At 37.3% G+C, this 24,286-nt stretch overlaps 1 protein-coding gene across 1 annotated transcript in view; it reads right to left on the bottom strand.

Annotated features, from left to right (window-relative positions):
- Positions 1-380: 380 nt before the first annotated feature.
- Positions 381-24,286, bottom strand: part of CDC14B (cell division cycle 14B) — a 106,431-nt gene continuing 82,525 nt past the window's right edge. Inside the window, exons 11-12 of the mRNA XM_006902196.1 lie at positions 9,648-9,764; positions 381-417 (exon numbers count right to left, since the gene is read on the bottom strand). Of these exons, the coding sequence (XP_006902258.1) occupies positions 381-417; positions 9,648-9,764 (154 nt within the window). The remainder of the gene's footprint in view (positions 418-9,647; positions 9,765-24,286) is intronic.

Below are 24,286 nucleotides of genomic sequence, written 5' to 3'. Positions count from 1 at the left end.
ATACCAGCAATTAAAATGATTGCCATCACAAGGGATTTTCATGCACCAAACAGACAAGGAAGCATTTGTGATAGCATAGGTCTTTCACATATACACCTGAGGGTAAGTTTACTACTGTATTATTGTTGCACTTTAGACATTTCTACAAAAAGAGAGCTGGGCCCTTCAAGTCACATGCTGTACCCAATATCATTTAGCTATTTAAATTCCAATGGGCATATTCTTCAGTGAAAAAAAAAACAAACACCCAACTTGTTAGGTATAAAAAAACTAAGGCTTTTTTTGCAATTTTGCTTTGTTTTCAAATAAATTGTGCCAAGTCTTATTGTAGTTTTCTGTTCCTAGAGTCTTCGTCCAGTTCTGGTCACAGGTTTTTTTATTTAATGCAAGATTGTGTTAGTCCTTGAAATGGAGTGACTACAGAAGGGGGCGAAAAGATGTTTACCATGAAGATTTTAAAATATCTCACACACAGTTGTCAAAGATTAGGAAGGCAAAATAATAGTATTTTAATATTACATGCTATAAAAGTAATAATAACACTTTGAACAATTTTTAATGATAAAAATCTTGCAAAATATAATGCAGTTATCAATACAAATGAGTATAATGTAGAGCAGAACAAGTTTAGTTCTGAAAAAAGTGAAAAAGAAATACAATTTTTAAAAAAAGAAGGGGAGGGGAGCAGAAGCATCAGTGCAGTGGAAGTACCATAAGCCAGTAAAGGCATTTGTTGCAAGACATTCCTTTTCCTTCTTTCCCTCTGAGGAACGAGGCTGTGGGAAAATTAGAAACAAAGAGAAGATAAAGAAGTGTTACTTGATTATTTCAAAAGTCAGGAAAAGCATTAGCATCTCAACCATGTCCAGTCTAGCTGAGTGTACAATATCCCCTCACCTACTCTCATCTTCCTTACCATGCACTTTACTACCAACTCCTAAACATGATGCAGTCACAACACATCTGACAAAGATACTCAAAAAGCTCTTCTCTGTTCAGAAAGAAATGACTGATTTTCACCCATTTTTTCTTTTTTTTTTAGTTTACCACCTTACCTTTCAACTATATAGTAACTTTCAGAGAAAACGAAAGCAAAAGAAGGGTTATTTAAAAAATTCAAATCTAGAGGTGACCTTCAGTTAGATGATAATGATGTTCTTTCAGACTAGTCTCATTTGAATTGATCATTTAGTTTTAAAAGACACCAATAAGGTATCAGGTAGAGTAGTATTGGGTATACAAAGTCTAAGGTGACTGGTGAAGCCAAAGGAGGAAGTATTTGGAATTTCAAAGAAGACTAATATTTTAAAAGATCACAGCATTTTTAAAAGGTTATTTAAAGAAAAAAATGCTATAGAGTTCCTACATTAATACACATTTGGAAACAGCAATAAGAAAAACACTTAAGTCCCAGAAGTGATGGAGCAAACAACAAAATCTAAGAAAGAAGAAGAAATTGTAATAGGTACAAATGAGAAGACAAAAAAGGTCCAGTAACTCTTTAAGACACAGTCACAAAAAAAAAAAAAAAGACACAGTTGTTTATTACAAGTGAAGGGCTCATACAAAGACTTGTGGCTTAGGGAATAAAAAAAGAACTTGAGTATTCCTCTTCTCCTACCACAGCAATAATCAGGTACAACAAATCTCAAAACAATGACCATTAGTTTATTTAGCTTGGAAGGTGTAGCAGAACGATAATTCTTAATGTTGAACTTGAAATGAAAAGTTTTAGGTACTTTCATGAGTTTTCTTAGAAATCTAATGGTTTTATGGTTTTAAAAAGAGGGGGAAAAGGCCTAAGATACATATATGCAAATAGAACCAAAACCTCACTGCCACCAAGTTGATGCCAAATCACACTGACCTTATTAGAACAAAGCAGAATTGTCCCATAAGGTTTGCCAGGCTATAATCTTCACAGAAGCCAACTGCCACATCTGTTTACTATAGAATGGCTGGAGGGTTTGAACCACTAAACTACTGGGAAATAGTCAAGCTCTTAACAACTGCACCACTAGGGTTCTTGAGTGCTAAGTAAAAGATCTAAGTAGACAGGAACAGAATTGAATATTATCAAGTGAGGTAACTGTATGTTCTCAACTGAGGCATTATGATATTTTCAGTTTTGTTTTTTTCCGAGAGATTTTTAGAAAGTTAAAGTAAGAACAACAAAAACCAAGGTATATCTATTTAGGCAGTAATTCACTGAATTTACTTGCTCTTTGAAAATAAACATAAAAATGAATTTATTGTTCTACAAGGAGCATATTAATTTACCCCCATAATGTATGTCTATTATAATAGGAACTAGGGAGCTCTGGTGACCTAGTGGTAAAAAGCTGTGCTGTATTCTCAAAGGCATATGGTTTGAATCCACCAGCTGGATCCAAAGAAGGATGGATAGTTTCCTCCCACGTCATTTGCTGTTTCTGAAAACCCTCTGGAGGGTCAGCTATGAATTAGTTCTGACAGGACAGTACACAACAACAATATAAGTCCACTAATTTACCTTCTCTGACTTGAGAAACAGAATGTAGAAAGTGATCCAAAGACCCTCATCAGCATTAACTATCACTTGCATGTGGCAATTCAAGCCCGTGTGTCCACTGAGCCTGAAGTGCTACATATACTCCAACAAAGCTTCTGTCACACATGGCTCAGGAGGGCATGTGGTTTTTTTCCATCTGATTGGACATATCAGGATCTCATCAGTTGTCATGAAAAGCAAGGTGATATTTCTTTCTAAAAAAAATAATAATATACTCTTCCTTTCACCTCACACAATAAATAACTGCTCTTTTTAGAAAATTTTAATTTTGTAGAGCTTCCCTGTAAACTCTCAAAAATCCACAGATTGTGCTCACTTCAGCAGCACATATACTAAAATTGTAATGACATAGATTAGTATACAGTCTCTGTGCATGGATGACATACAAATTCATAAAGTGTTTCATATTAAAAAAAATTCCAAAGATAGCCAATTCAACACAATGTGAATTCAGGTCAAGGTCTTCATCCTGTAAGACTTTAAGAATAGAATACAATGAAATATTAAAGTTGTAAGAAGTGTGGATAGAGACGACGCATCCATATCCTTTTGCAACCTGCAAAAGAGAAGGCTTCACAATAGGAACATGCCAGAGCAGACCCTGTAGTGCGGGTCCTTCAAATATTTATGAAAGTGTATGGAAAAGGTGTACCTTTGTATGGCTGTTGAAGAACAGATTGCAATTTTAGTATTACTTTAGCAACTTTAACTCTTACACTGTTTTGGCCTGAATTAAGATTATGCATGAATGTATTAATTCTCTCAACAACCTCCATCAAAAATAAATATTCGGCATGATAAAAATTTCAGGTTCCAGCATGCCTGCCTCCTATTTCCATTTTTCTCTAAGAAGCAGGTAGCCAGAAATGACATAGCTTACTTTTCCCTTATTTTGTGAGTTATAGGTAGACCCCTGTTATGGTGGTGTGCACATAAATCAAAGCTCAGAAAGAGGTAAAGGAAATCACAGAGCTTTCTGTGTATCATGGAACTCAAAACTGTTTCACTGTTTTATTTCTCTGCCTCTCTTAAATCTCCTCTGAAAGCTCATTTTGGAATTTAAGAGAAGCTGTATTATTTTAAACACCACCTCAAATACCTGGAAACTGCTCTGGGCCATTTCAACATTCATCAGATATATTAATTCAGTATGAAATCTATTTTCAGCCCTTCAAAGCATTATGTCCAGGGACTTCAGATAGATGCTCATTACAAACAGGAACTGCTTATTCTAAAAAGCATAGATTTAGATTCTAGAATGAGAGGAAAAAGCAACAAGACCTAGAAGGTCTGGCAAAACTCATAGATGGCCAACTTTTGATACTAGTTCTTTGATTCTATTTTCCCCATATCCTAAAATGTACAGACATAAATGTGTAAGCTGTTGCTGTTGAGTACTGCCAAGTTAGAACTGACCCACAGCAGACCCTCCAGCAGGTTTTCTGAGGCAGTAAGTCACATGGAAGGAGATTGCCCATCCACCAGGTATTTGTCCTATCTCCATACCTTTTCAATCTATATCCAGAACAGATTATCCAGGAGGCTGGTCTGTATGAAAAATGTGACATCAGGATTGGTAGAAGATTCATCAATAATCTGCATTATGCAGATGACATAACCCTGCTTGCGGAAACTAAGGAGGACCTGAAGCACTTGCTGCAGAAGGTCAAGGACTGCAGCCTTCAATATGGATTGAGTCTCAACATCAAGAAGACAAAGATTCTCACTACTGGGCCAAATGGCAGCATCAGGATGGATAGTGAAGAGATTCAGATTGTTAACAACTTTAGTTTGCTTGACTCCACAGTCAACACTCTTGGCATCAACAGCCAAGAAATTAAGATGCGCTGCGATGGGAAAGTCTGCTGTTAGGGTACTGAATGAAGTAAGAAATGATGTCACTCTGGAGATTAAGATGTGCCTAATACAGGACATGGTCTTTGCAATCACTTGCTATGCATCAGAGAACTGGACAATGACTAGGGAGGATAGAAGAAGAATTGATGCCTTTGAGCTGTGGTGTTGGAGAAGAGTATTGAATATACCATGGTCTGCTAAGAAAACAAACAGGTTTATCCAGGAGAGGGTTAAACCAGGCCGCTCCTTAGAGGCAAAGATTCTGAAGTTTTGTCTGACAACTATGGGCATGTTGCAAGAAGGGACCAGTGCTTGGAGAAGGATGTCATGTTTGGGAGGGTGGAGGGACAGTGCAGGAGAGGATGCAGGTGGATTCAGTGACTGGGGTAATGGGTGTAGGTGTGTCGGAGGCAGTGAAATTGGCACAGGATAGAGCAGGGTTTAGGGCTGTTGTACATAGTGTTGCTATGAGTTACAGATGACTTGACAGCACATAACAACAACAACAACAACTCCTGCGGGACAGCTGGTGGATTCAAACCGTGTATCCTTGGGACTGCAGCTATGAGTCAGTTCTGACTTGATGCCACATAACAACACTCTCCCCAGTTTCTTATGTTGTTGTTGATTGCCATTGAATTGAGCACTACTAATAGGAACCCTATAAACAAAAGACCTGAATCCTTTTTATAACTACAGTCATTTATCAAAGTTCATAGAGTTCCCAGAGGCATGTTGTTTAGGAAGTGGATGCCAGTCCTGCTTTCAAAAGATTATAATGAGTTAGTGCCAATTCTAGTGGCACCTAACAACAATGATTAGCTATCTATGTACCATCAAATCAGAAACGACTCATAACTGACCCTACAGTGGGTTTTCAGAGGCAGCAAATTGCACAGGAGGATTATCTATCTTCCTATGGAGCAGCTGCTGGTTTTGAACTTGTTTCATATAATTGGAAATAAAAAACAAATAATTGAAAAAAATTTCAAATTGTTCCACTACCCAGACACAAGTACTGTTAATATTGTGGTATACTTTGTCCTATTTGTCTTCATGGTTCTTTTCTCTTATTGCTTCTTGAGCATTTGCTGTTGTGTGCCATAGCTGACCCTCCAGAGGGTTTCTGGAAGCAGTAAATCACATCGGAGGAGACTACCTATTCATGAAGAGAGAACACATGAAGCAAGCTGGTGGATTAGAACTGCAAGGCTTAGGGACTGCAGCACAGATTCTTACCATTAAGCCACCAGGCCTTTTAACTTAGCAAAGTCAGAATTCCCAATTCAATTCATTTGAGGCAATTTAGAAATGTTAGTCTTTTTCTTGTTCCTATTATAAATGACAATGTCATGATATGCTAAATTATCATTAATCATTAAGCTTTTGTTAGCATTCCTCCATTGCTTTTGAATTAGAAAGTGAAAAGTATATGACTATTTGATGACTATGACATTTTTAATGAAAAATTTAAAATTCTACAATCATTAGTCAATAACCAATTTTCAAATACTTGGAGTACTAACTAAAACATTGCCGTATTCTCAAGTAAGTATAAATATGTAGTTATTATTGTTATTAGGTACCATCGAGTTGAGCACAACCCATAACAATCTATGAACAACAGATCTGAACCCTCTATCTATCCTGTACCAACTTGACACTTCCTGACACATTATGGCCCATTGCAGCAGTCACCATGTCAATACACCTGGCTAAGTGTCTTCCTCTCCTTTGCTGACCCTCTACCTTTCTAAGCGTCATGTCCGTCTCCAAGGAATAGCCCCTTCCAAGCAACATGCCTTAAGTATGTGAGGTGAAGCCTCATCAACTTTGCCTCCAAAAAGCACTCCAGCCCTCTCTAAGACATATTTGTTGGGGTTTTTTTTCTGGCAGTCCATGAGATCTTCAGCGTTCTTCTCCAACAACACAGCTCAAAGGCATCAATTCTTCTGTCATCTTGATTCATTATCCAGCTCTCAGATGCATAACACATCAGAAAGACCATGGCCTGAATCAAATGCACCTTAATATTTAAAATAACATCATTACTCCTCAACAATTTGGAGAGGTCCCTAACTGCAGACTTTCCCAGTGCAATATGTCTCCTGATTTCCCAACCGCTGATCCCCATCCTTGGGGATGTTAATTGTGAATTCAAGATTAAGTTGTTGACAGTTTCAATCATTTCTCCATCTATCATGATGTTACCTGTCAGTCCATTGGTAAGAATCTTTGTTTTCTTCACCTTGAGATACAATCCATATTGAAGGCTATATTCTTTGACCTTCTGCAATAAGTGTTTCAAGTCTTCCTCACTTTCACAAAGCAAGATTGTGTTATCTGAATAATGCAGATTATTAATGAGTCTCTCTCTGGTCCTGATGCCACATTCCTCCTCATAGAGTCCAGCTTTTCTAATAATTTGCTCAGCATACAGATTGAATAGGTATGAAGAGAGAATACAACTTTGACACATCTCTTTCTTAATTTTAAACTCTTGCTCTGTTTGCACAATAGCTTCTGGTCTAGGTACAGGTTACATGTGAGCACAATTAAGTGCTCTGGGATTCTCACTCTTCTCAATGTTAGCCACAGCTTGTTAATCAAATGCCTTTGCATAGTTAATAAGCCATAAATAGACATTCTTCTGGCATGCTTTACTTTCTGCCAGGATCCATCTGACATCAGCAGTGATATCCCTGGTGCCACATTCTTTTCTAAATTCTGCTTGAACTTTTGGCAGTTCCCTATCTACATAGTGTTCTAGACATTTTTAATGATCTTCAGTAGTATTTTGCTCACATGTGATATTAATGATGTTCAATAGTTTCCACCTAAGTACCACATGAACAGGAGGCGATGGTAATGAAAGAGGAAGTGGAAGCTGCATTGAAGGCACTGGCAAAATCTAAGGCCCCAGGAATCGATGTAATACCAACTGACATGTTTTAATTATACATGAAGCCTTAGATGTGCTCACCAGTCTACACTAGGAAATTTGAAGGACAGCTATCTGACCAGTGTGTTGGAAGAAGTCTGTAGGTGATCCAACAGAATGTGGAAACTTTCAAACTATATCATTAATATATTAAATATGTAGTAAAACTGTGCAAATAAAGTATCAAAAAAGAAAATGACAGAACAAAACCCCCCCACAATTCCTAAAAAAAAAAAAAAGAATCACAAAGTATTCAGCAATAGTAAGTTTGTCAATGAGTTTTCTAGAATCATATGTCTAGCAAAGCATATAGTCCGCTTCTGGAATTGAATTAGACAAGAACACAACGTAGGTCAAAAATCTCCAAGGCATGTGGGCAGTGAAGTTAAAAAGAAGGAAAATTTGGGAGGGACGACATTTGAAAATTCTCATTCTAATTATTTTCAGGCCTCTTATAGTTACAGTTATATTCAGAGATAATTCAAACTCATTGTCTATTTGGAACGGAATCATAGCTGACCCTCCAGCAGGTTTTTAGAGAGTAAAAATAAAGCATAAAGGCCATCTTTCTTTCTAGTGGATTTGAACTACCAGAGAGATGTTCCCTTTGGGTAAGAAATAATTTTTATCACAAAAAAATACAAGTTTCTAAAATCATGCAAAGGTATGAAAAGGTTACCTACCTTTTACCCTTGAGACTATACTTGGGCCAGGAAACAGTCCTCATAAGAGAGCAGGGAAACACTGCATGGTTCAAAATCAGAAAGGGAATGCATCAGGGCTGTGTCCTGTCTCCATACCTTTTCAATCTATATGCAGAACTGATCATTTGGGAGGCAGGGCTTTAAGAGGAGGGATGTGGCATCAGGATTGGAGAAAGACTCATCAACTACCTACATCATGCAGATGACACAACCTTGCTTGCTGAAACTGAGGAGGACCTGAAGTACTTGCTGTAGAAGTTCAAGGACTGTAGTCTTCCATATGGATTAAAGCTCAATATCAAGAAGACAAAGATTCTCACCACTGGGCTAACTGGCAGCACCATGATGGATGGAAAAGAAATTAAGGTTGTTAACAATTACAGCTTGCTCAGCTCCACAATCAACACTTCTGGCACCAGCAGTCAGGAAATCAAAAGGTGAACTGCATTAGGCAAATATGCTGTCAGGGACCTTTCTAGAGTTCAGAGAAGCAACAATGCCAGCCTAGAAACTAAGGTGCACCTGATCCAGTCTATGGTCTTCAAATTACTTGCTGTGCATCAGAGAGCTGGATAATAACTATGGATGATAGAAGAATTGATGCCCTTGAGTGGTAGTACTGGAGAAGAGTCTTGAGCATACTATGGACCACCAAAAAAACCAAATAGGTCTGTCTTGGAGAAGGTGAAACCAAGTTCCTCTCGTAGGCTTGGATTTTGAAACTTCTTCTCACATACTCAAGGGCATGTGGCCAAGAGAGATCAATCCTTGCAGGACATCATGTTCAGAAATGTGAAGGGATAGTTCAGGATAGGAATACCCCAGATGAGATGGATTGATATTGTAACTAGGGGAATGGGGGTAGGTGTATCAGAGTAAGTGAGATTGGATCAGGACAGGGCAGGCTGCAGAGCTATTGTACACAGGGTCGCTATGAGTCACAGGTGACTTTATGGCACATAACAATAACAACAAAAACTCTTATCTCATAAAAGAACTAGTGTTTGTAGTACTTTAGAAATTTAATGATTGCCTTCAGTTTATGATAAATATCTAAAGGTAACAGTAAATAACTGGCTGGGTCATAGGCCATATTCATTTTCATGTCGAAGACAACTTCTTGAAGTGAAGGATGATAACCTAAAAGAAACAAAACTCTTGTTTCTGCAGTGTAGATAATAGGACAAATAGTCAATAGGTAAAACAATATCACCAAATTCACCGGAATTACCATATTTCTAATGTCATACTGATTTGTTGCAAATTTTCCAACATTTTGCTATATTAAAGATAACAATACTTCCTTCAAATCCTGACAAAGAGGTTTAGAAATATCTCTAATTAAAACATTCTAAACTCTACCATGTTTTCACAATTTTGAGAGTTATCTCTGTGGAAAAAAAAAATTAAGAAGAAACATCAAATGAAAGTCCAGATTCTTCCAAAGACGAATTAGAAAATATATTTATTTCCTATCACAAGTACTCTACTTCCACCTATCTTCATTTCTGTCTCTAGAATTAGTGTTTAAATGATTAAGCTGGAAAACCAATGCTTTGAATTTTTCAGAAGAATAGAATTCTTTTCCCCTCACCTTTTAAAATTGCTTTTTCTTGAAGCAGATCTGGAGCTTCTTTTAGAAATCCCTTCACTTCCAGAAATGTTAAGTTCAGATGTTTTACAGCTCTGAACACTGGACTGGAGAATAACTCTAGAAAATGTTGGAGAAAATAAAATTATATTCACTGAGATTTTCAAATACTTGATAGGGAGGAAGAGATTTTTTTTGCACATTAGTACAACTTGTTCTTGAAAATTTAGGACTTCCTTTAACATTGCCAAAAAAACCCCACAAAAGAAAAAACTCAGTAAGACCTTTTGAAATGAAACATCTTAAATTCTCTACTAAGTTTACTTAAATATAATTATCGGACTTAGATGTTAAAATCAAATGACCTGGCATTTTAAGGAATCCTCACATCAAAGGAATTGAGCAGTTAAATATGTGTGCCTCAAATGTAAAGGCAGATTCTCAGATTTTGAGCCTTGAAAAAAAAGGAAAATTATTTTAAAAAGAAATTAATATAATTGAAATCATCAGTGCCAGCTAGTTGGAATGACTCAGAGATGACCCTATATACTGAGCTACTGCAGTTATAAATCTCCGAGGAGGATGTTGCCCATCTTTTTCCCTCAAGAGCCTCTGATGGATTCGAACCACCAACTCTCTGGTGATTAGCCACTAGAGCTTCTTTATGCATGTAAAGCTGGCCTTTTCTACACAAGATAATGTTTACATGTGGAGCTGGAAGTATGGGCAATAAATATGAAATAACAATGTGACATTTCAAAATATGTTCAAATAAAATTTGAACTTTTCCTGAATCTTTTTTTTTTTTGCTTTCTTTATGGCTCGTTCATCCTTTTTTTTTTTAATTAATTTTAATGAAAGTTTACAGAGACTTAGGGTTTCCATTCATTCATTGTTGCACTTCTCTCCCTGCCCACTCCTCCCCCGCCCCTGCAATTCACTTTTCTCCTTGTTGACTAAAAGAAAAACTCTTTCATTGCTAAGCAAGTCCACTGCTCTGTGCAGCCTTCATTCTGGACTCCAGTCATGAAAATAATACATAATCATATATCCCTTTAAAATAGTTCTCTCCCTCATTTGTTGCAATGCAATATACATCATTCCTCCTCTTCTTCTCTGTTTTCCCGCAACCCCAATGTCAGTCCTGTTTTACAATAGTGGTCCTATGCAATATTTGTCCTTTTGTGACTGAGATATTTCACTCAGCATAATGTTCTCTAGGGTCATTCACTTAGCATAGTATTTCATGAGTTCCTTGTTTTTCAGTGCTGCATAGTATTCCATGTGTGAATATACCAGAGCGTCTCTATCCATTCATTTATTGATGGGCTCTTGGGTTGTTTCCAGCTCTTTGCTTTTGTGAACAAAGCTGCAATAAACATGGGTGTGCTATATATATGCTTGGGTGGCGGTTATGGTTTCTTTAGGGTAAATTCCCAGAAGTGGAATTGCTAGCTCAAATGGTATATTTATTTGTAACCTTTTGAGAAAGTGCCATATAGCCTTTCAAAGTGGTTGCACCATTTTACACTTCCACCAACAGTGAATAAAGGTTTCAGTTTCTCTGCAACCTTGCCATCATTTGTTGTTTGCTGTTTTGTTAAGTTTTGCTATTCTTACTGGGATGAGATGATATCTCATAGTTGTTTTGGAACTTTTCCTGAATCTTCTATCAATTATTCCACACTTAATTTCTACATAACATTAAAATGAAAGTAAAACCACTTAAATTCTGTGATGGTTGCCTTAATTAACAAAAGAAAAAAATTTAAAGAACGGATATCTAGGTAAACAAACTGAGAATCAAAAAGGCCACAGTTAGATAAAGTCCTTAAGTAGAGTATTTTTTTCCTTTTCATTAAATCATCGTAGGAGAAACAACAGAAAATGTCAAGTACTTTTCTAGATATCTTTTTTCCCTAGACATAATCCCTGATAATTTGAAATAAGTACTAATATTTATGTTGTTGTGAATCAACCCATTGCTGAGCCTCCAATAGGTTTTCAGAAGCAGTAAATCCCATGGGAAGAGACTGTTCATCCTTTTGTGGAGCAGCTGGTGGATTCGAACCATGTACTTCTGTGTTGTCAGCACAATTCTTTACCACTAAACGACACAAAAGAAGATGGAGGGAATATACAGAAGCACTACACTACAAAGAATTAGCAAGCACTGAAATATTTCTAGAAGTACCATATGATCAAGAGCCAACAGTGATGAAGGAAGAAGTTCAAGCAGCAGTGAAGGCATCAGCCAAAAGTAAGGCCCAGAAAGCAAATGACATGTTTTAAATGACAGATGTAGCTTGGGATGTGCTCACTAGTCAGTCAATGCCAGAAAATCTGGAGGAAAAAATAATCTGCAGGAAATCTGGAAAAGATTCCTATTTGTTCCTATTCCCTAAAAGAGATACACTGGAATGTGGAAACTATCGAACAAATATCCCATGCAAGCAAAATAATACTGAAGAGCATAAAAAACGGCAAGACAGAGAACTGCTATAAATTTAAGCTAAGAGGCTGTGGCACCAAGGATATCACTGCTGATAATCAGATGGATCCTGGTTGAAAGTATACAGTACCAGAAGAATGTATATTTTGGCTTTATTGACTATGCAAAGGCATTTGACACTAGGGTGCGTAACAAATTATGACTAACAATGAGAAGAAAGGGAATCCCAGAACACTTAATTGGCTCATGAGAAACATATACCTAGATCAAGAGGCTATTGTGTGAACAGAGCAAGAACACGTTAAGAAAATGAACATCAGGGTTAAGGTGAACCTTAAGAAAGGTGTGCGTCAGGGACTCTATCATTTTACCATACCAATTCAATCTGTATGCTGACCAAATTATTTGAGACGCTGGACTCTTATGAAGAAGAATGTAGCATCAGGTTTGGAGGGAAACTCATCAATAACCTGCATTATGCAGACAGCACAACCTTGCTTCCTTAGTTGTATGGAGGAGGACTTGAAGCATTTGCTGCAGAAGATCAACGACTGCAGCCTTCAATATGGATGGCATCTCAACGTCAAGAAAAGAAAATTCTCACCACTGTACCAATAGGCAACATCATGATAGATGGAGAAAAGACAGAAACTGTCAATGACTTCATCTTGTGTGAATCCAAAACCAACATTCTTGGTACCTGCAGTCAGAAGATCAGGAGGTATACTTCACTGAGAAGGTCGGCAGTCAGGGACCTCTTTAAATTATTGAGGAGCAATGATGTAAGTTTGAGGATTAAGATGTCTGATTCAGGCCATGGTGTTTTCAATCATTTGCCATGCTGCTGAGAGCTGGACAATGAATAAGGATGGCAGAAGAATTGATGCCTATGAACTGTACTGTTGGAGAAGAGTACTGAATAACTCATGGACTGCCATGGAGAGGGTGCAGCCACGGTGTTCCTTGGGGACAAAGACAATAAAGCATATTTGGGCATGTTACTAAAAGAGGCTATTCATTGTAGAAGGACATCATGGTTGGAAAGGTAGAAGTATGGTTAAAAAGAAGACTCTCAACTAGGTGAACTGACACAGTGGGCTCAAGTGTGTCTGAGGTTATAAAGAGGGCACAGGATAGAACAGGGTTCATATCTGTTGTTCATAGGGTTGCTATGGGCTGTACTCGACTAGATGGCAACTAACAACAACAAGCCATATGCTCAAGAGTTATCTATAATACCAAACAATTATATATACACACAACTTTTATTTATATGAAAGATAAATAATATTTTATTTATATAAAAATAATATACTTGTTTAAAAAAACCCTTCCTTCTCTCAGATCCAAGCACATGGTTTGGAGAGTTAATAACAAAATAACTGAATTCATAAAGGGGGAAAAAAGCCATTACAGTTAACTACCATCTTCCCCTAGGTCATAGTAAGTAACTTATTGTTATTACTATTGTTATGTGCCAATTGAGTCGCCTGCAACTCATTGTGACCGTCTCACTGACTTTGACATACCTATCCCCATTACTCCATTACTATATTGATCCATTTCATCTGGGGTCTTCCTCTCCTTTGCTGTCCCTCCACCTTTCCAAGCATGATGTCCTTCTCCAAGGATTAGTCCCTCCTGGCCACATGTCAAAACTATCTGAGACAGAGCTTAAAAATCCTAGGAATGGCAAGGGACACACTGACAAAGGAGATTAATCAGAACTGGCTTTGACAAGCACTGTGGCAAATGGACAATTAAAACAGACATGGGGAGGGGGAGAAGAACGAACTGGGGAGGAGGGTGGAGAAAACAGTGCAACAATGAATGAATGAAAACCCAAAATCTCTGTAAATGTTCATTGAAACTAATAAAATTTAATAATAATAAAAAAACCAAACCCAAAAACAAACAAACCTACTACACAACAGTAGTAACCCAAACAGCAGGGTACTTGTACAATGACGGGCACATAGACAAATGGAACAGAATTGAGAACTCAGAAATGGATTAATGTATCTATGGTCAACTGATATTCATTAAGGTAACAAAACCTATCAAATGGGGAAATGACAACCTCTTCAACAAATGGTGTTGGCAAAACTGGACTGCTACCTGCAGAAAGCTGAAACAGGACCCACATCTCACATTCCACAGGCGTTCAAAATGAAAACCTACTGACTGGGAACAAACATTTGGCAATACCATCTAGGCCAGGCCAGGGTCTCATAATGAAAGTTTACAGAATACTTCTAGGCCTACAGAAGAAAAAGACTGATAATCCAATTACAAAATAGCAAAAGACATGGAAAGACTTTTTACAGAGGAGGACATTCGGATGGCCAAAAGACACATGAAGAAATGCTCAAAATTACTGGCAATAAGCGAGATGCAAATCAAAACCACAATGAGTGATCATTCTTTTTCTTGTGGAGGCCCTGTAGTATTCTGTAAACTGTTGATATAAAACCCTTGTCTGAAATGGTATTGCCAAATCGTTTTTCCTAGACAGTAGGTTTTCTTTTCACTCTGTTGGAAAACAGTTTTGATGCACACAGGCACTTAATCTTTAGAAGGTCCCATTCATCAATTTTATCCTCTCCAGATTGTGCATTTCTAGCTGTATTTGGCAGTGTCTTTATACTGCAGACTAGGCCCTCTAAGCTTGATCCCAGTTTGTCTCTGATGAATTTTATGGTTTTAGGCTTTACTTCCAGGTCTCTGATGTACCTGGAGTTGATTTTTGTGCATGGTGTAAGATGTGGATTCTGTTTCATCTTTCTACAGGTAGCAGTCCAGTTTTGCCAACACCATTTGTTGAAGAGGTTGTCATTTCTTCATTTGATAGATGTTATTTCCTTGTCAAATATCAGTTAACCATAGACAACTGGGTTTATTTCTGGGTTCTCAATTAGGTTTTATTGGTTTATGTGCCTGCTGTACCATGCTATTTTGGTTATTACTGTTGTGTAGTAGGTTTTGAGTTCAGGGAGTACTATGCCTCCCACTTCATTTTTGTTTTTCAGAAGTGTTTTGCTTATTCGAGGTCTCTTTCCTTTCCAAATAAACTTTACAATTTCCCTTTAATCTCCATGAAAAAGGAATTTGTTTTCTGTATTGGGATTGTGTTGAACATGTAGATTGCTTTCGGTAGGATTGTCATTTTCACAACATTGAGCTTTCAGATCCATGAACAGGGAACATTTTCCCATTTCTTTAAGTATTTTATTACGTCTTGCAGAAATGCTCTGTAGTTTTCTTTGTATAGGTTTGTTATGTCTCTAGTTAGGTTCACTTCCAAGAATCTCAGCTTGTGGTTGGCTATTTTCAATGGTATTGCCTTCTTGGTTTCCCTTGCTGAGTTCTCTTTGTTACTGTAGAGAAATCCCACTGATTTTTGGATATTGATCTTATATCCTGACACTCTACTAAATTGGTCTACTAGCTCTAATAGCATTTTTGTTAAGTCTTTGGGGTTTTCTATGTATACCATCATATCATCTGCATACAATGATATTTTAACCATCTCTCTGCCAATCTGGATGCCTTTTATTTCCTTCTCTTGCAGTATTGCCCTAGCAAGCACTTCCAATTCTGAATAGAAATGGTAGGCACCCTTGTCTGGTCCCTGTTCACAAGGAAAATGCTTTTAGTCTTTCTCCATTGAGAATGATATGGCTCTTAATTTTGTATATATATATATATATTTTTTTTTTCACTATGCTCAAAAGCACCGGCAATAAGGGAGATGCAAATCAAAACCACAAGAGATGCCATCTCACTCCAGTAGCAGTGGCAAAGTTTAACAGGACAGCAAGTAATAAATGTTGGGGAGAATATGAAGAGATAGGAACTCTAATACATTGCTGGTGGGATTACAACCACTCTGGAAGGCAGTTTGGCATTTCCTCAAAAAGCTGAACATAGAAATTCCTCATGAACCAGCTACTCCCCTGCTTGGAATATACCCTGAAAAAATGAGAACTGAGGCACAAATAGAGGCTTGTACACCAATGTTCATAGGAGCATTATTTACCATAACAAGAACATGGAAACAACCCAAATATCCAACCACAATGGAATGGATTAAAATATTATGGTATATTCACACAATGGAATACTATGCAGCATGCAGAAGCAATGATTTTGTAAATTACTACCTAACTGGGGAGAGATTGGAGAACATTATGCTAGGTGAAATAACTCAGTCCCATAAGAAACATATTGTATAAGACCATTATTGTAGAATGAGTATGAGGATACAAGGGGAGGGAGGTTGGGAGCAAAAGTTTTGAGGATGGGAGAGCGTGTTAATCATAGGGTCATACAATTAATAGGTGGAGGGAGGTGGGGGTGAAGGAAATGAGAGAGATCTGGCATTAAGAACAATGTAAATGTATTTTGTAAATAAACCAGTACAATATGTATGTGTGTATTTGTGACAAATAAATTCCTAGCTATTTTCTGTTTGTTTGTTTTTTAAGGCGCCCTTGAGTCAAGTACAACTCATAGTGACCATATGACCAACCAACCTGAATCTTGCCCTATCCTGTGTCATCCTCATCATCTCTGAGACACTAGAAGTTACCATGTCAGTTCTTCTTTTTGGGGGTCTTCCTTTATTTTGCTGACCCTCCACCTTTTCAAGAATGACATATCTTTACAAGGAATAGCCTTGCCTTGCTACATGTCCAAAGCCTGAAAGATAAAGCTTTGTCAAGACATAGCTGTTCTTTCGGCAGCCCATAGGATATCCAGTACTCTTCTCCAACACCACAACTGAAAAAAAATTCTTCATCATCCTTATTCATTAGCCAGCTCCCTGATGCCTAGCAGGTGTTTGAGAAGACCATATCCTGAATCAATCAGGTAATCGTCAAAGTGATATCATTACTCTTCAGCATTTGAAATTTCCCAATACAATATTTCTCCTCATTTCCTAACTGCTGGTGTAGACTGTTGATCCAAGTAAGATTAAATCATTGACTGCTTCAGTCCTTTCTCCACATATCATAAAGATGATTAGTCCTGTGGTGAGGACCTTTCTTTTCTTGATGCTCAGATGTAATCCATACCAAAGGCTATACTCCTTATCTTCTGCAGCAAGTGTTTCATACCTTGTTCACTTTCAATAAACAAAGATGGGTCATCTGCATAAAAAGGCTGTTGATAAGTCTTCCTGCAGTCCTGATGCTACATTCTTCTTCATAGAAATTATTCATTTCACTAATTATTTACTCAGTATACAGATTGAGCAGGTATGGAGAAAGGATACAATCCTGATGCATACCTTTCTTGATTTTAAACCATGCAGTGCTCCCTTGCTCCTTTCAGGTAACAGCTTCTTGATCTAGGCATAGATTCCATTTGAGCACAATTATTTGTTCTGGATTCCTATTCTTCTCAATGTTAGCCATAATTTGGTATGATCACACAGTCAAAAGCCTTTGCATAGTCAATAAAACACAAATAGATGACATTCTTCTGATATTCTCTGCTTTCAGTCAGTATCTGACATGAGCAATGATATCCCTGGTGTTGTGGCCTCTTCTAAATCTAGCATGAAATTCTGGTAGTTCCCTGTCAAAGTACTGTTCTAGCTATTTCTTATTGATCTTCAACAACATTTTGCTTGCATGATATTTATAAGATTGCTTGATAATTTTCACATTCTGTTGGATCTTCTTTCTTGGGAAATATTGATCTCTTCCAGTCAGTTTTCAGGTAGCTGTTCTGCAGATTTCCTAGAATAATCTGGTTAGCACATCCAGGATTACATCTGTTAGTTGAAACATGTCAGCTGGTATTCTATCAATGCTTAGGGCCTTATGATTTTTGCCAATGCCTTCAGTACAACTTGAACTTCATCCTTCATTACCATTTGCTCTTGCTTATATAGTACCTCCTGTAATTTTTCAGTGCCAACTAATATTTTAGGGACATTGATTATATGAGTTATTTTCATCTTCTTTTGATGTTTCCTGGATCAGTAAAGATTGTGCCCAAACCATCTTTCAGTACTGCAACTCGAGGCTTAAATTTGTTTTTCGGTTCTCTCAACTTGAGAAATGCTGAGTGAGTTCTTCCCTTTTTATTTCCTGACTCAAGCTCTTTGGACATTTTGTTATGATATTTTGTTTTCAGAACAGAGCAAGGAAACACTGCATAGTTCAAAATTGGGAAGGGTGTACGCCAGGGATGTATCCTGTCTCCATACCTTTTCAACCTATATGCAGAACAGATTATCCGGGAGGCTGGGCTCTATGAGGAGGAACGTGGGGTCAAGATTGGTGGAAGATCTATCAACAATCTGTGATATGCAGATGACACAACCCTGCTTGCTGAAAGTGAGGAGGAACTGAAGCGCTTGCTGCAGAGGGTCAAGGACCGCAGCCTCCAATATGGATTGAGGCTCAATGTCAAGAAGGCAAAAATTCTCACCACTGGGCCAATTAGCAGCATCAGTATGGATGGTGAAGAGATTGATATTGTTCACAGCTTTAGTTTGCTTGGCTCCACAGTCAACACTCTCGGCACCAGTAGCCAGGAAATTAAAAAGACATACTGCCATGGGAAAGTCTGCTGTTAGGGACCTCTCCAAAGTACTGAAGAGCAATAGTGTCTCTCTGGAGACTAAGGTGCATCTGACACAGGCCATGGTCTTTGCAATCACTTGTTATGCATCAGAGAGTTGGACAATGACTAAGGAGGATAGAAGGAGAACTGATGCCTTTGAGCTGTGGTGCTGGAGAAGAGTATAGAGGGTACCGTGGACTGCTAAGAAAACAAACAGATTCATCCTGGAAAGGGTCAAACTGGGCGGCTTCTTGGAGGCAAGGATTCTGAGGCTCTGTCTAACATACTTTGGACATGTTGTAAGGAGGGACCGGTCCTTGGAGAGGGACAGTGCATGAGGGGAAGGCCCTCTATGAGGTGGCTTGATTCAGTGACTGGGGTAATGGGGATGGGTGTATCGGAGACGGTACAATTGCACAGGACAGAGCAGAGTTCAGGGCTGTTGTACATAGGGTCGCTATGAGTTGCACTTAGTCTGGTTTTGACTGCAGATCTTGCCTTTCTCCAATCAAAACAACAACGAGATATCATCTCACATCAGCAACAATAGCAAAGTTCAGCAGGGCAACAAGCAACAAATGTTGGTGAAGTTGTGGAGACATTGGAACCCTTATTCACTGCTAGTAGCAATGTGAAATGGTACAACTATGGAAGGCAATCTAGCACTTTCTCAATAAGTTGGAAATAGAAATATTTAACCCAGCTATCCCACTACAGAGAATATACCTTAAAGAAACCAGAGCTGTAACACAAACACATGTATGCACATCCATGTTTACTACAGCATTATTTATAATATCAAAGAGATGGAAGCATTCTCAGTGCCTGTCAATGAACAAATGGATAGAAAAACTGTGGTATACCACATAATGGAATATTATGCAGCCCTGAAAAACAACGGACTTGTAAAACATTATACAATGATTGAATGTGGCAAACATCATACTGAGTGAAATATCTTAATCAGAAAAGGACAAATACTACATAAGACCACTGTTATAAAAACATTCTCAACAAAATCCTAGCCAACTGTATCTCACATCATATAAAAAAAATTAATTTATGATCATGTAGGATTCATATCAGGTATACAAGGATGGTTAAAAATAGAAAAATAATCATTATTATCCATTACATAAATAAAATAAAGGAATATAATAACCATAATACATGATCATCTCAATTCCTGAAAAGAATGTATTTGACAAAATCTAATACCCTTTTATGGTAGAAAGGTTCAACAAATAAAAAAATGAAAAGAAATTCTTAAATATAGTTAAAGTATATACCAAACCAAGAACCAAGATTGCTCTTAATGGAAAGAGATTGAAGCCATTCCCCTGTGAAGAGAAATCAGACAAAGTTGCCCTTTATCTCTACTCCTATTCAATATTGTAGTAAGAGTCAGGCTAATCCAATATGGCAAGAAAAGGCATCCGAATCAGCAGAGGAAGTTGAACTCTCTATATGCAAAAGATATAATCCTAATATAAAAAAACAGGATTAGCAAAAAATATACTGGATCTAAGTACCCAACTAAGCAAAACAAAGTGGCAGGGTAGAATATTTTAATTAAAAAAAACAAACAAAAAACCAAACATTGGATTTCTCTACAGTAACAAAGATAATTTTGAAAAGGCACTAAGGAATATAGTATCATCTATAATAACCAAACAAAGGTTGAAATATTTATTAATAAAACTAACCAGAGATACAAAAGGACTATATACAGAAAACTAAAAGCACTAGCATAAGAAAACCAGAGTAAGCCACATAAATGGAAATGCATACAATCGTCATGAACTGGAAGACTTAATACTCAAGATGTGGCAACCTGGGGGGAGGGATTGCATAACAGTGAAAAAGTTTTTCTTTTTTCCTTTCAAGGAGAAGAGTGAATTGGAGGGGAAGGTGGTGGGCAAGGAGAAAAGTGCACCAATGAATGACTGGAAACCCTAAGTCTCTAAACTTTCATTAAAATTAATTTTTAAAAAACCACAAAAAACAAAACAACGAAATGGCAACCTACTGAAAGCAATCTACAAAGACACTGCAACCCCTATACAGATTCTATCATTTTTTAAAGAGATGGAAAAAGTAATTACCAACTTCATAGGGAAAAGGAAGAGACCCACATACAAGCAAAGAGAATACTGAAAAAGAGAAACAAAGTAGGAACCTCCTACATAGCTACAGTAATTAAAACTGCATGGTGGTATTACAGTAACAGGCACATAGACCAATGACATATAATTGAGAACATGGAAATAAATACATTCACCTAAAGGCGACTGATCTTTGACAAAGACATGAAAGTCATTAAGTGAGGGAAAGATAGCACCTTTAAAATGTTGGATTTGAACCACCAACCTTTTAGTTAAACAGGCTGTTATACACTTAATGTTCTACACTCTACCACATATGTGAAAGATACACTTGTTATTTGGTATGATTAGTTCTGTCAGAGGGAATTATGGCAGTGTAGTTCACAAGGGGCTATACTGCTAACTATAAGGCAGTGCTTCTCATGAAGTTCAACTTCACCAGAGACTCTGGGGAGAAAGATTGGTAATATCTTCCTATGTGATTTATAGGTTTCAATAACTCTGAGGGTCAGCTATGATTTGGTTCTGACCCAATGGCAATGCGACAGACACTGTGAATGTATGCAGTGCGTGATGCTCTCAGGTTAGAACATGTGTAAATCTAAAGTTTACTAAGAGATGAAAAAAAGAAACTACCTAAAAAGATATTCTAAATCACAAATACATCAGATCTGTATGTGCACTAATAAGGTTATAGTAATAAGTTATTTAAGAAATAGGCAGAAGAAAGACCACGTTTAAACAGACTTCCTTTCATTCTGAAGACTGGTATGTATTTGACTTTTAAATCTTCTCTAGCCATTTGAAGACATACAATGAAATTACTGGGTCAGTTACAATGGAATTTGACTTTAGAGGAGATCCTGAAAGGAACGTTTGTTTCAAACTTCCAGTTTCAGTTAAAAGAAATTATAAAAATACGAGCTAGAAAAAAAATAATAAAAAAAAGTCAAGTCTGGAATAAGAATGACAGTGGCTCCAAAGGATATACCTTCCTTTCTGTACTAGGATGCTCCATAGGTAAGCTGCTTGCCACATTCTTAAGCAGAAAAGATATTTCTTCACAGCTGAGGCTTTCATTTTAAATAAGAAGATCTCATAAGAAGATCTCACTAGGACACAAATTCTGCCTACGTTAGTTAACCTAGTGAATGCATAAAGTGATTTTGGAGAAAGAGGAGTTAGAGGCTGTCAGGGGTACAATGACTATCCTTTGGAAACACGTACAAATAAGGCAAGGCTAGGTCTTATCTGCCTTCTTATTTTCATTTTTATATAAAGTCTTTAAAACTATACTTTCTCTACTCCCTAGAAGGAAAGAAATTCAATGAGGTAGAGGAAACACTATGTACACTAAAGACACTGTACACTAAAGACCAAATCTATTAGGGAATCTGTTGCTTACTTAGAGACAGCTGTGTGCAACAGTAAAACTAGAGGTTAAACTCAGGATGTAAAGTGCAGGATACCACATGGCTACATACAGCAAATCATTACTAAAAGCAGAATGTCAGTGGAGAAAAACTTTTTCACTAGACTAGGAAAGACATATTCAGATATAGAAAACTACAAGGAAACTGTACAGCTAATAAAAAGGAAACTATCCACATTATCCTGACTTTTTTAATAGGGAAATGTTATATCTTCATTTACATATTGCTATACTTCCTAAACAACTTGCCTCCAGAAACACTATGAACTTTGATAAACGCTGATAGTTGTAGAGGCACTTCAGGCCTTTTGTTCATTGGATCTCTATGAGTCGTGCTCGACTTGAAGACAATCAACAACAACATAGGAATAAATATAACTTAAAAACAATACAATGTGGTTTTTAACATCCCTTATGTGGATGAACCCCTCCCTTGTCACCAACATGTTATAAATGAAAAGACTCAGAAAAAGAGCCTTTGTAAAAGAAAATCAGCCCAGCTAAGAAGGAGAAAAAACATGCATCATGAGAAAAGCTAGACACCAGAAGTGTCCAATCATAGGGCAATGGAATGGGACACTTACACAGCAGCTATCTGCCAAAGGTCTTGAGGGCTACTGTGGGTTGAAACCATCGAGACAGAATAGCAGGGTGGGAAGGATGTAGTCACAAACAATCCACCAGATGATAATACTACACAGTGCAGAGGTCAGCACAGCTAGGGGACATCTAAAAAGGGATAGGGGAAAGAGGAGGTGTTCAAATCGTGAAGTTAAAATAAATAATAATAAAATAAAGTAAGTCACATGTAAATTTTAGACACTTGAAAGACCCAGGACAGCAATTAGGTCGCAAAGGGGTAGAAAAAAGGATGGAGTTTTGCCTTTTTATTTGGGGGAGGGGGGACCCAGCTGTCATCAGTGAACAGATCTGATTTTCAGTATATGGTTTGATCCAAATTCTAGCTAAAGAACTGTCTCATGTTCATTAAATTATATGCTTCAGAAATAAAACTAGCAGTTATATTTTGTTTGTTTGCTTCTTCATAAAGCACAAGATGTGTACACACAGAAGACTAAACAAAATCATAGGAAAAAACAGAAGCAAATAAACAAATAAAACTTACCACCCTGAATTGATAATAAGCATAACAGAAGGCACAATCCTAAATGAACACACCAATTTGCTTTCAGCTTAATGTTTCTTGACACACTAGTCTGAGGTCTTATGATGATATTGTGTGCTGTAAAGTTGGAACCAACTCATAGATGACCCTTCAATGAATTTTCAGAGGCAGTAAATAGCACAGGAGAAGTTGATGGATTTGAACCATATGCTTTTGGGTGGCAACACAGTTTTCCTATCTAAAACTAAGCCATCAGAGCTGGAATGAACGGTCTAGGAAACTAGGAACACGGTAAAGCTGTGCACTCATCCTAGCTTTCATCTGTGCTCATTCACCGAGGAGTTATCTTAAAAGGCAGAATGGTGTGAACTCCCCTATGTCTGTATTAAAGGATTTTTATTTGATTTTCTAGTCAGCACAAGATTTAATTTTCAACACTGAAACATACAACCATTTCTACATTACTATTAAGGAATATTTCATGGATTTTCAAGGTTGATTGTATTTTTTCCTTATTCTCAAATAAGATGTTATTTTACTATTCCTGTATTGTTTAAGTCTAGCAAAATTAGAACTAATAATCAATATGTAAAATTTAAAAAAAAAAAAGCACAACTAAGGTAATGAAATCTACCAAATAAATTCTGACACACCAAAAACACTTGTCATTACATCCTGAAGTGAAGTTACTGATGGGGTGCTAAGGGATTTCCTGTCTTAGTACTGGTCAGGATCATAAAGGTCCTCTGACAAATAATTATGATACTGACTCCTTACAAAAGAGAACTACCAGCTGCAATATTTTTGAACCATTATGTATTATATATTCTGCACTGAAACAGATGAGGGAGAGAATAATTTAAAAGCGATGTATGATAGGGTATTATGGTTATCACAAGAGTCCACAATTAAGGTTGCATAGTGGAATGTATTTGGGGCGGGGGGAGG

Source organism: Elephantulus edwardii, unplaced genomic scaffold, assembly GCF_000299155.1.
Source record: "Elephantulus edwardii isolate Elephantulus edwardi_28Jun2011 unplaced genomic scaffold, EleEdw1.0 scaffold00379, whole genome shotgun sequence".
In the NCBI taxonomy this organism is placed as follows: domain Eukaryota; kingdom Metazoa; phylum Chordata; class Mammalia; order Macroscelidea; family Macroscelididae; genus Elephantulus; species Elephantulus edwardii.
Note: the sequence above shows the minus strand (reverse complement) of the source record. Positions and strands in the feature narration are given on the sequence as shown.